The sequence below is a fragment of the Xenopus laevis genome, chromosome 3L, assembly GCF_017654675.1.
Source record: "Xenopus laevis strain J_2021 chromosome 3L, Xenopus_laevis_v10.1, whole genome shotgun sequence".
In the NCBI taxonomy this organism is placed as follows: Eukaryota; Metazoa; Chordata; class Amphibia; order Anura; family Pipidae; genus Xenopus; species Xenopus laevis.
In genome coordinates, this window is record NC_054375.1 from 140,615,294 (window position 1) to 140,627,057 (window position 11,764).

An 11,764-nucleotide genomic window follows, 5' to 3' on the forward strand; every position below is an offset into this window, starting at 1 on the left:
AGTGTTGCCCTGCACTGGTAAAACTGATGTGTTTGCTTTAGAAATAAAACTGTAGTTTATATAAATAAACTGCTGTGTAGCAATGGGGGCAGCCATTCAAAGGAGAAAAGGCTCAGCTTACACAGCAGATAAGCTCTGTAGAACATAATGGTGTTATCTGTTATCCACTATTTAACCTGTGCCATATAGACTTTATTCAATTTCCACCATTGCTACACAGCAGCTTATTTATATAAACTATAGTAGTGTTTCTGAAGCAAACACACCAGTTTTACCAGTGCAGGGCAACACTGCATTATATTTTCTTTCCTTTAAAGGAGAAGGAAAGTCTGTTTGCACTTGGGGGTGCCAAATGTTAGGCACCCCAAGTGATTGGAGTGATGTATCTGAAACCCCGGGCTGGTGCTCCTATCAGCAGAAAACTGCACCGACCCGGGGTTATACCAGTGAGCACCATGGAGTGATCCTGTTCCCGCTTCTTCTTTCTTCGCACAGTTGCACATGCGCAGTAGAACTAAAAGCAGAAATTGAACTAAAAAGTCGGCTATTTCGTTCTACTGCGCGTGTGATTGCCCCGGGAAATTTGAAGAAAGAAGAAGCGAAAGAGGATCGCTCCGTGGTGCTCATTGGTATAACCCCGGGCCGGTGCAGTTTTCGGCTGATAGGAGCACCGTCCCGGGGTTTCAGGTAAGTAAATACATTCACTAGGGGAAGCCTAATATTTGGCACTCACAAGTGCAAACAGCCTTTCCTTCTCCTTTAAAACATTCAGTTTTTGGTGTTCCTTCTGCTGGTAGGTTATGCTGCTTTGATTTTAGTAACTTCTGATTTTGCCCTAAGGGCAAGACCCAAGCCGGTCTGTGCTTTATAAATGTGCATTTTTGAGTTGTTTACCTTTTTATTCAGCAGCTCTCCAGTTTGCAGTTTCAGCAATCTAGTTGCTAGGGTCCAAATTACCCTAGCAACCATGCTTTGATTTGAATAAGAGATTATTGGAATATTATTAGGAGAGACCTGAATAGAAAGATGAGTAATAAAAACTAATAACAATACATTTGTGGCCTTACAGAGTATTTGTTTTTAATTGGAGCCATTAACCCCATCCAAAAGCTGGAAAGCGTCTGAAGAAGAAGGCAAATAGTTCAAATCTATAAAAAAAAAGATGACCAATGAAAAAGTTGCTTACAATTAGCTCCTCTATAACATACTAAAAGTTAACTTAAGACACTGGTTGAAAAAAATCCCACTGTTATGTTATGAGATTAATGAGCTTTGTGTTGGGACTACATGGAATTCTTGCACTTCAGTATTTTATAGTCTGCTTCAAAATTGAACTTGTAATGGAGAGTGAGAGATTTGTTCATCCGCAACAAAGTTCAGTCTGTGGGTTGTACTAAGAGCCTCTAATTCTAACTTTCCTCATGACACTGAGTGGTCTCAGAGAGCAGCGCTGCTTTCTAATGTGTCATTATTTTAGGGAGTCCTCCATTAATTTGGGATTTAAAGTGGCCATACACGGGCAGATTAAAGCTGCCGATATTGGTCCTTTAGACCGATTCGTCAGTTTATCTGCCCATGTGTGGGGCCTCCTGATGGGGCCTCCCGATCGATATCAGGCCAAAAATCGTCCAGATATCGAACGGTCAAGTTTGATTTTTTTGTACAATCTAAGACTGCATCGTCTAGTTGATGCGGTCCTGCGACCCGTCGGAAGCCCATTCATAGTATTCTAATCCAATCGTTCGGCCCCAGGGCCGAACATTTGGATTCATCTGATATCGCCCAGCCGTTAGTGGGCATATCAGTTTAAGATCTGCTCGTTTGGCGACTTTATAGTGTATGGCCACCGTTATTCATTGTAGGTAATGGCTTTTATGAGGATACCCACTCCTATATGTTGGTACACACTGTTACTCCTCAGACTCTCTCAACTTTCTTATTGTTACAGGGGCTGAATTGACATTTAATTACAACCTGGACTGTTTAGGGAATGGTCGGAGGGAGTGTCATTGTGGTTCTGATAATTGCAGCGGTTTTTTAGGAGTAAGACCAAAGGTAAGTGACACACACATATACTTATTGCTTTTATGCTTATGTTATCCACTTAAATCTAACTTAAGCTGGCCATAGACGCAAAAATCCGATTGTACGAATCCTCAATTCGTATGATTTTCAGACCGTGTGTGGAGAGTCCCTTCATTTTTCGTCCCACGAAGATCGGTCATTTGGTCGATCGGACAGGTTAATGGATTTCTGACGGCTGCCGATAATATCTCTGCGTGTATTGCTGATCTTCAGTGGGAGACTGTCACTAGCTTTTGTCGGACATAACTTTCGTACGATTGCTGTCAGGGGCAGAACATCGGCTGATCTGTTCTTTTACTACTTTATTTGATCCAGGACTTCAAACTTGTCACGGGGTCACCATCTTGGAAAGTGTCTGTGACACTCACATGCTCAGTGGGCTCTGAGCAGCTGTTGAGAAGCTTAGGGCTCGTCACTAATTATCCAGCAGAAAATGAGCTTCCCCTGTAATATAAGCTGATGCTACAGGGCTGATTATTAAATTCTGATGCTAATTGCACTGGTTTCTGTGCTGCCATGTAGTAATTATCTGTAGTAATTATCTGTATTATCAGTATTATCAGTCTTATATTGTGACATTTCTATTCTATGTGTACTGTATATTGTGAGTGGGTCCCTAAGCTCAGTAAGTGACAGCAGCACAGAGCATGTGCAGTGAATCAGCAGAAAAGAAGATGGGGAGCTACTGGGGCATCTTTGGAGACACAGATCTTTACTGCTGAAGGGCTGTGGTTGCCTTGGGCTGGTACAGAAGCCCAAAACATAATGTACAACATTTCTAGCTACTTCTTTAGTTTAGCTTTTGTTCTAGTTATATAAAGCCTTCCCACAACTTTTTTAATCTAAGATCACTTTTTCAACTCTGTTCCTTATTATACAGACAGCTTGTGCTACAGCGGCAGAGGAAAGGTCCAAAAACGCTCGTCTAAAGGCAAAGAAAAGGAAACTAAAGACAGAGCAGAAGCAAATACACGAAGATTTCTGTTTCCGCTGTGGAGATGGGGGCGAGCTGGTGATGTGCGATAAGAGAGACTGTCCAAAAGCTTATCATCTCCTCTGCCTTAACTTGACACAGCCTCCTTATGGTAAAGCAAATTATGCACAAACAGCATGAATAATTGTGCTGTATATTTGTTATATTCGCATCACGGTGCTTTATTTCCCCTGCTAGTGTTCGTGCAGAAGGTTATAATAGGCCCAATAAAAAACAATGTTCTGCTCACCTGAATATCATGCTGTGAGAAATGTTTTTAGTTGGCTAGGTCCATATACCGCTGCTGCAGCTAGAATGGGGGAATGTTAAAGGGATACTGTCAACGCATCAGTTAATAGTGCTGTTCCAGCACTTACACACCAATATTTCAACTAAATAAATACATTTGCTGGTTCAGGAATGACATTTTGTATCATAGAGTGAATTATTTGCAGTGTAAACAGTGTAATTTAGAAATAAAAACTACATCATAAAAATCACAGCGGAATCCCTTTAAGTTGGACAGATATGGGTAGGAGTTAATAGAAAACTTTGCTGTACCTGATACATAATCAGAGCTTGTCCATCTGTCCTTTACAGAGGCAGGAAAATCCCATCGGCTGAGGAGCACAACCAGCCATGTATGCGTTTCCCAACCATCACAATTTCACAGGCCCATGTAATAGCTGGCTGAAGCCTTAAGGGTGCCATCAATTTGGTCCATCACTTAACTGGCCATACGTAAATAGATCTGGTTGTCAAGGTTGCCAAATAAGGGGATTTTTGTCCTATTTAGCGACCCACATGCTGGGCCTTATCAGGCAGTTCCAATTCCAATCAGATTCTAATATGGGCCTATGCAGACCTGTAAGGAAAGGTTTTTGCTTGACGGGATTTTTTAACCTAGTAGATTTTCCGTTAAACATGCCATTGAAAGGTTCCACATACATGAGCTCAATAAGCTGCAGATTCGATTGCAGATCGAAAAGCAGATATCAGTGTATGGTGCCTTCCATTGGGCTTCACAGATCGATATCTGGCCGAAAGTCAGCCAGATATCGATTGGTCTGTCTTAAAAATCCTGTCTGATAGACGACCACATTGGTTCGTTGATGAGGTCCTCGATCCGACTGCCAGTTTTCTCCCTGTTTTGGTCCAATTGATGGTCTAACGATCAGATCAGCCCAACATCACCCACCTGAAAATGGACATATCGGGGAGAGATCCACTCATTTGGCGACCTCACCAAACGAGCGGATCTCTACATGTAGGGCCAGTTTAAAGGTGACCATATACGGACACATATAAACTGTAGATTCGGCTTATCTGCCTGTATATAGAGCCTTCAGATGGGCCCACCCAATCGATATCTGGCTGAAAATCAGCAGCTGTCTTTTGGAAAGGTTGGATCTTTATGTTGAATCAAGTTATTGGCAATTATGATCTGATTGTTGGCTTAATGGCCAAATGATCAGATCAGCCTGTTATTTCCCACCTCAAGGTGGGCTTACTGGCGAAAGATCAGTTTTAAGTGGATGTTATAATTTATGGCCATCTTAAAGGTTACAAGCCAGTGAAAAATGTAGTTATGTCTGCCCAACACCATGTCCTCAGCTGAACCATCTAGAAGTTGAAGGGGCTGCTGTTGTAGAGGTTTCACTGTGAGAAGCACTTTTCTTGGTGCAGGTATCAAGCATCAAAGGACGTAGTACTGCACTGGTCAGACAAAAGTTTTTTGTTTTTTTGTGAACAAAAGCTTTCCTTTCCCTTACAATAAATTAAGCATTTGCAGGTATAATGAACATATATGTATATTAAAATGTCAATATATATATTCTATTGATATGGGGCTGAGCACCAGGTCTATTATCTCTGGTGACTGAGGCTTTTTCAGTTAATTCTATCTACTCTATCTATCTATCTATCTATCTATCTATCTATCTATCTATCTATCTATCTATCTATCTATCTATCTATCTATCTATCTATCTATCTATCTATCTATCTATCTATCTATCATCTCTCACTGTCTGTCTGTCTGTCTGTCTATCTAACTGTCTATAATCTATCTAGTTATCTATTTATCTATCCTCTGTCCTCTGCACTCAACCCATTATCAATATATTTAAGACAGAGACATTTTGTGCATACTGCTACTAAAAAATGCCTTACCCTTTAAACAAAACAGGGATTGTTTGTCCATATATTGCAATATATTTAAGCTGGCCAACTACGTCAAAGTCATCCCATATCTGGCCAGTCCTACGCTTAATTTTATCTGATTCATTAAATATATTGATAATGGGTTGAGTGCAGAGGACCTCTTGTATTTGTATATATACAGTATATATCTCCACTGCAAGAAGATCCGCACTCTCAGGACTAATACATTTTAAGAAATGTACTGCATGGGACTAACATTTCGTCCTCCCCATGGCCTTTCTCAAAGTAGTACTTTCTTACTATTTATAAGTCCTGAGAGTGCAATTCTTCTCGCAGTGGCTATAGATAATTTATTGACTCTGCACCCAGGCATATTGTACAACTTAATCGAGAGTGCCAGCAACCCTTGGAAATATATACTGTATATTTATTTACATATTGGAGTGTGGGTCCATGAGAAGATTTATATATTATATTATATGTTATTTGACACATTTACTGAAAGTTTACTGAACTTTTCCAGATATAACCTCGGGTGCAGGGTTAATGCTCCAAAGTATACTGAATAAGACCAGCAACACCAAGATTTCTTGTGATGGAAAATAAATGTATTAAAAACAAGAAATCTCAGTGTTGCTGGTCTTATTGTGTGTGTCTGTTTGAAAGGTCCACTGAGCCTCCAATTTCAGAGTAAAGTAACACCACATCACTTGTCATTTAATGACCTCGTACATTTCTCTTACTGTAGGGAAATGGGATTGTCCGTGGCATCAGTGTGACATTTGTGGAGCTGCTTCCTCGTCTTTCTGTGACTTCTGTCCAGCCTCCTTCTGCAGAGAGCACGAGAAAGCGTCGCTGACTTCTTCAGCCTTGGACGGGAGACTCTGCTGCTCGGACCATGACCCTAGACGCCCTCTAGCCAGTGGGCTCAGGAACAAGATTAGATGTAAAACAGAGAGCGATGACTCCTTGTCCCCCCCACAGTTTTAAAGCAGGTGTTGCACTTCCTAAACCCCCGACAGAGCAGACAAATCTCTCCCCATCACTGTTGAGACACAAAGTGCACACACCATATTTTAAACCTTTGCATTGGGATTGGATCGTCCGCGTCCTTTCTGTGTCTTTTTGTCGTCCTCGGCGCTCTTCTTTATTGTTACTTTTTTTTTTTATTACTCGTGAGATCCGTTTCCTCTTTCCCCCCCCAAGGTTGTGGTAAGCAGATGTTGTATTTATTCTATTTATTCTATTTTTTATTATTCTTTTCTGGATTATAAAAAAAGAAAAAAAAAATCAAGTCTGGCGCAGGTAACCAGCTCCTTGGATTAAGTGCTGAAGAAAAAGAGTGATGCTTGGTAAGTGTTATGGACCAATATTACCCCAAACAGATGTCTCTTCTTAAATCACTTCCAGAGTATTCCTTTAAAAAGTACTTGCAGTGAGAATAAAAAGGCACTTACTCCGCTGACACTTCAAGAGCATTCGTTGAAGGATGTGTATTTATGTCGGCAGATTTCAAGCCCCCCTCCCCCAGGGTTAATTCAGTTTTCTAGAAACAGAACGAGAGGAAGGGCGGCTACCTAGCCCCGTGTCTGTTTCTGAAGGATCATATGAAGAAACGATATTCCCTGCCGCTCCTAAATCAGAGAAGAGAAGTTGTACAGAGAAATGGCATCCTCCCATCACTTTCAGCATTCTGGACAAATGTGCAAATCATTCTCCACGACCCCCCGTCTCCTTCAAAAAGAATAGAACCTGTTGCTTCTGGAGTACCAATAAGTGACACATTTTGGCTTCATCCCGAATACACACAACGTACCTTCCATTTTTAATCTACGTTCTGGTGCTTTCGTTCCACGTTCTACAGCCATCACCAAGGCAATTTGTAAGGGGTTATTCACAACTGTAGGTGCTTTAGTGTTACTGCACTTCACTCGTCAAAGCTGATTGGTCGCTGTGAGTTACAGCACTGGTGCACATTTAGATTATCAGTTAGCAGTCTGCTTTCTGGACAAAAACAGTGTGTTATCTTTGTCTAAGTTTTACTTGTATAAGAGAGACATTTAATTTGGACACTGTAGGTTACGTATTGCCAAGTATTCCCAGGTATGTATCTGGGGTTTTCATCCTTTTATTCTGTGACAGTAGACAAGTCATGTTGTCGTTTATTCTGGATATCCTGGTTATCCTCGTCTGAAACCAGAAATGTACAATTCCAATGTTAAATGGCCAGTAAGTATTAGTAGGAGGCCATAGCCAATCTTAGTCAACCCATGCTGTCCTATGTGCTTCGGCAGTGTACATTCATTAATTGTGTTCTTTTTTTGTTTCCATGATATTGACAGTTTTTACACTGCCACTGTCGGAGTGTTTAGCCTGACAGAAGGGCAAAGGCATCTCCTGACTGCTCAGTTCTGTGGCTTCTGTCATATTGGTCCATAGAACTGAGCAGAGAAGCAACAGGAGGCACTTCCTGCATCAGTAATTTCAGTTTTTTGACTTTCTGTCCGGCTAGTTACCGTGACGGATGGAGTGGGGGAGGGGCAGCACTCATGTTACACTCTCATTCATAATATCAGCAGTGTAAAAACTGCATGAAAATAAGAAGAAAAACACTAGTTGGAAGGTGCTTAAAACAGCTCATTTGAATTATTTGGGCACAGTCTGCATCTATATTGTTTGCTCATTTGATAGGAAATTGTGTTTATTCAACAAATGTCCAGATTTAAAGGGATAAGGGTGCAACCTGAAGACTGGACAGGGGCACCCTCATTCAGCCGTTACCTGTAACTGGCATACAGTATCTGGTCCTTCCAATGGCTGCATTTGTCCTTCATTGCGACATGACTTAAAAGAAAAGTTCAGGAGATGATAAATTGGTATTCTAAGATAATTTTGCATTTGGTCTTCGGCGTTATTGTCCGACCTTGTAACCCATAGCAACCAATAAGATGTTTGCTTGGAAAAAGGGGACCAGTAAATGCTGTCTGATTCTGATTGGTTACCGTGGGTGGCTAGATCTGAAGCACTTTTATTCAATGAAAGGAAACAAAATATAGGCTCAACCCTAACAAAAGACCAGCTGGTCTCTTCCATCCTCTGTTGTATTTGTCACTCTTGTGCAATATTATCATTATATTATACACAACTTCACTTTTTTTTTTATCTACAATCAGTACCCATTGTATGTACCTCAATGTTATAGACACAGACCCAGCTTCCTAAATGACTGGGGTACCTCCTTTCTTCTAAGCACTTTGAGTGGCCGCCATTTTCAAATGCAATTACCGTCCTTGTCTAAGGGTAGGACTGCACGACCATCCAACGTGCTGCGACAAAATGCATGCAACGGATATAAGGTAAGAGATAGAAATGTCGGATGAATTTGCAGTGTTGATCCGACGCAACACGACTATCGGATGCAGACCAACAACTTTATCCGACATTTCTATCTACCTTATTTCCGTTGCATGCTATTTGTCGCATGCGATTTGTCGCATCGAGTTGGATTACGCTGAAAACGTCTGTTTAGTCCTACCCAGAAAGGAGAAATTATTTACTCGTGGCTGTTGGGGAGAATAAATTGCATGATATGCACTTATAAGCCGCAGCTAACAACATGGCAACGTGATCTTCTTCCTGAAAGTCTTTCCTTTATGCTTGTTAAGGTGGCCATACACGGGTCAATAAAAGCTGCTGAGAGACCAAGTCGGAAGCCCGACCAATCAGCCAGATGTCAATCAGAACCGCATTGATTCGTTGATGTGGTTCTTCGCTCTGGCCACCTGCATTCCTGGCGTCGTAGTCTGATCTTTGGGCAGTAGGGTCCACAATTTCATTAGCCCAATATCTTCCATTCAAGGTGGGCATATCGGGGCAAGATCCTCTCATTTGGCAACCTCTCCAAACAAACGGATCAGCCCATGTATGGCCACCTTTAGACCACGAAAGAAAGAGTCCACACAACGGGGCGAGGTTTTTATTTTCCCTCTTAGGTTTTGTGCAATTTTTTTAAAAAAAATTCAATCATAACGGAAGGAAATTCTTATTAAATGAGCATGAGTGGATTGTGAATTATGGGGGCATTCCACTGCACCCATTGTTTCTTTATTCCTTAATACAAATGGATATACAGCTGGGTAACCAGTTGTTGCTGGAATACAGTGGACTAAACAGAGGCAGATATTGGCCAATCACAGGCAGTTTATCTGTTCATCATTACAGGGCCATTTAGTTCAATTGTAAACAGAATCTACAAGGATTTATTTAATTCCCGTCTGAGATGTTGGGAGTGTCCGTTTGCCTTTCAGCAACAATCAGGTTTCCGGGTTGCAAATCCTTTTGCCTTTGTCTATAATCACAGGGTTCTAGTGAGCAGTAAATGTTAAAAATGCAACGGAGCATCCATAATTAGGTGATATTGTGCCAAACACACCAGCCTTTTCAGTAACTGGGTTTGTATGTATGGGAGGGGGTTGTTTATTCGATTTTTCTATTGTGTTTTATTTTCTCTGTTATGTGCCAATTTTAAGATTGTACAAGTTTGTTGTAATGCTCATGCACCTGCTGTTCATTTTATTCCATAATGTTTTTTGCAGTGTTAGTACGTTCATATTCTTGTATGTGATTACCAAGCCCACAGGCCTCTTTTACACTATCAAGAACCAGTAAATGCTGCTATTGAAAAGCGATTGCCAGTCGATATAAGGAATGGCCGTGGGTACGGGGGATGTGAATGATTCCAAATTGTTACTTAGCCCCTTGTGCCAATTTGTTTTAGTATTTTGCCGTTTAAATCCATTTAAGGGGCGGAGAAATTCTGCAATCAAATTCCTTTGTGTTGTTTTTATGTGAGCAAATCGTAATTGAAAAGAAAACAAGTTGTGTGCCGTCGGCTCGTAGGGTGTTTGTGCTATGGGAAGCCACTAGGTGGCACTGTATAAGGTCAGGAGGTGCAAGTTAAGCCCTGTACGGGTTGACAAAAAGTCGACCTGAACTCATCCCAACCTGACTCAGCAAGTCAACTCTATGTATAGACCCATGCCCAACCCCCTCATTTGTGACATCATGAAAGGGGGTGGGGCATGGCAGGCACGTGCCTTTAAATAGAGGCTGCTGGAGGAGGATGGCTGTAGTTTAAGGCTCCCAGAAATTTTGTGCGGATGGCGGCCTGAATCCGCCCAACCCGTGGGTAAACTTTGGATCTCTGCAGATGGGGCTTAAAAATATGTTGGACCTGATAGTTTTGAAACAATGTTACCGAGTCCATCAACTATAATGCTGCTTAATGGGTTTGAATAATGGAAAGGGCATCTTTCTCTTGAAGGGCAATTCCACCTGAAAACACTCAGAAGACGGGAAGGGACAGACAAAAGCCGCTTTCAATAGAATTTACATTTACAAGAATATGCAGAAAATTTTCATTTGTATCAGGAAATTGCTTAGATTTTTCATTTTTCAGGGTGGAGAACCCCTTTAAATTACTTAAATTGACCCTGTAATTGGAATATAAATTCTCTAAACTTAAACGATTACAGTATAAAACATTCCTAAGCATCAGCGGCGTCTATTTAGAGTTTCCCTTTTTGTTTTAATGGGACAGTAAAAGCACAGTACTCCAACTGGCGCCTTCCCACACACACACCTACCTCTCTGCCAGTTTACCCAACACTCCATGTACCAGTGCCCAAATGTTCTCTGAAGGCCATCAATTGAAGGAATTAAAGCATTTTCGTGCTGGGGGGAGTTGTTTTGCACATGGGCTACAATGTGCCACAAACCCCTTTTCCCCCATAATGTGTGTGTTTTACTTAATACTTAAACCAGTTGGATTTATGGATTTTGTGACTTGTATAGAGGGCTGATGGGGAGGAGTCAGCTCTCTTTGGTTCCAGGCAGCTGGAGGCTTATTCACATGACCATTAATAACACATGGTAAATAACATATATTTAGCACTTTTTGGTTTTCCTTCAGATGACTTGCGCACATTCGCTAATATGTAAAATTGCTCGTGGGCTGATTTAATAAGCTCCTGGTCATGATCTTTTTTTTCTTCTTCTGTGTAGGAAGTAATCATTTCTTCATCTGATAAAGTGGTAAACAAATCGCTCATGGGTGACTAACCTCCTGTAAATTCCTTCCCACCAGCAATAATGTAAATCACTGGTGGGAGAACATACATTTGTGCTTTGGTTTTCCCAAAGTTTCCACTCGAGGCAACGTCAGGCAGCTTGGTAGAATCTAAGGGCAGTATATGTTTTCCCTTTTTGCTGGTGGCTCCTTCTTCCTCTGAACTCGGCCTCGAGTGGGTGCAATGATGTTGGACATCTTCGGAGGTCAATTGTGTCCTTTCCCTTCGGGTTTTGGAGAAACGGGTCCCCCAAGCCTTGCGCTTTTTGGCCGGAACGCAGAGTTTTTATGGGACTTATTCGAGTCCATTGCATTCACTTTTTTGTGACACGGACACTTGTGGGATGAAGCACATTTGAGCTTCAATAAAAGCATTTTTAGTAGATATGTTGTTCACAGCAGCACCGATTCAACCA

The 11,764-nt window shown here is 41.4% G+C and overlaps 1 protein-coding gene across 6 annotated transcripts in view; it reads left to right on the forward strand.

Annotated features, from left to right (window-relative positions):
- The window catches only part of nsd3.L (nuclear receptor binding SET domain protein 3 L homeolog), a 92,649-nt gene extending 82,601 nt beyond the window's left edge, over positions 1–10,048 (forward strand). For all 6 annotated transcript variants that reach the window (XM_018253572.2, XM_018253574.2, XM_018253575.2 and 3 more), the window contains 3 exons: positions 1,949–2,055; positions 2,966–3,170; positions 5,970–10,048. In XM_018253572.2, the coding sequence (XP_018109061.1) occupies positions 1,949–2,055; positions 2,966–3,170; positions 5,970–6,211 (554 nt within the window). In that variant the 3' untranslated portion in view covers positions 6,212–10,048. The remainder of the gene's footprint in view (positions 1–1,948; positions 2,056–2,965; positions 3,171–5,969) is intronic.
- The last annotated feature ends 1,716 nt before the right edge of the window (positions 10,049–11,764 follow it).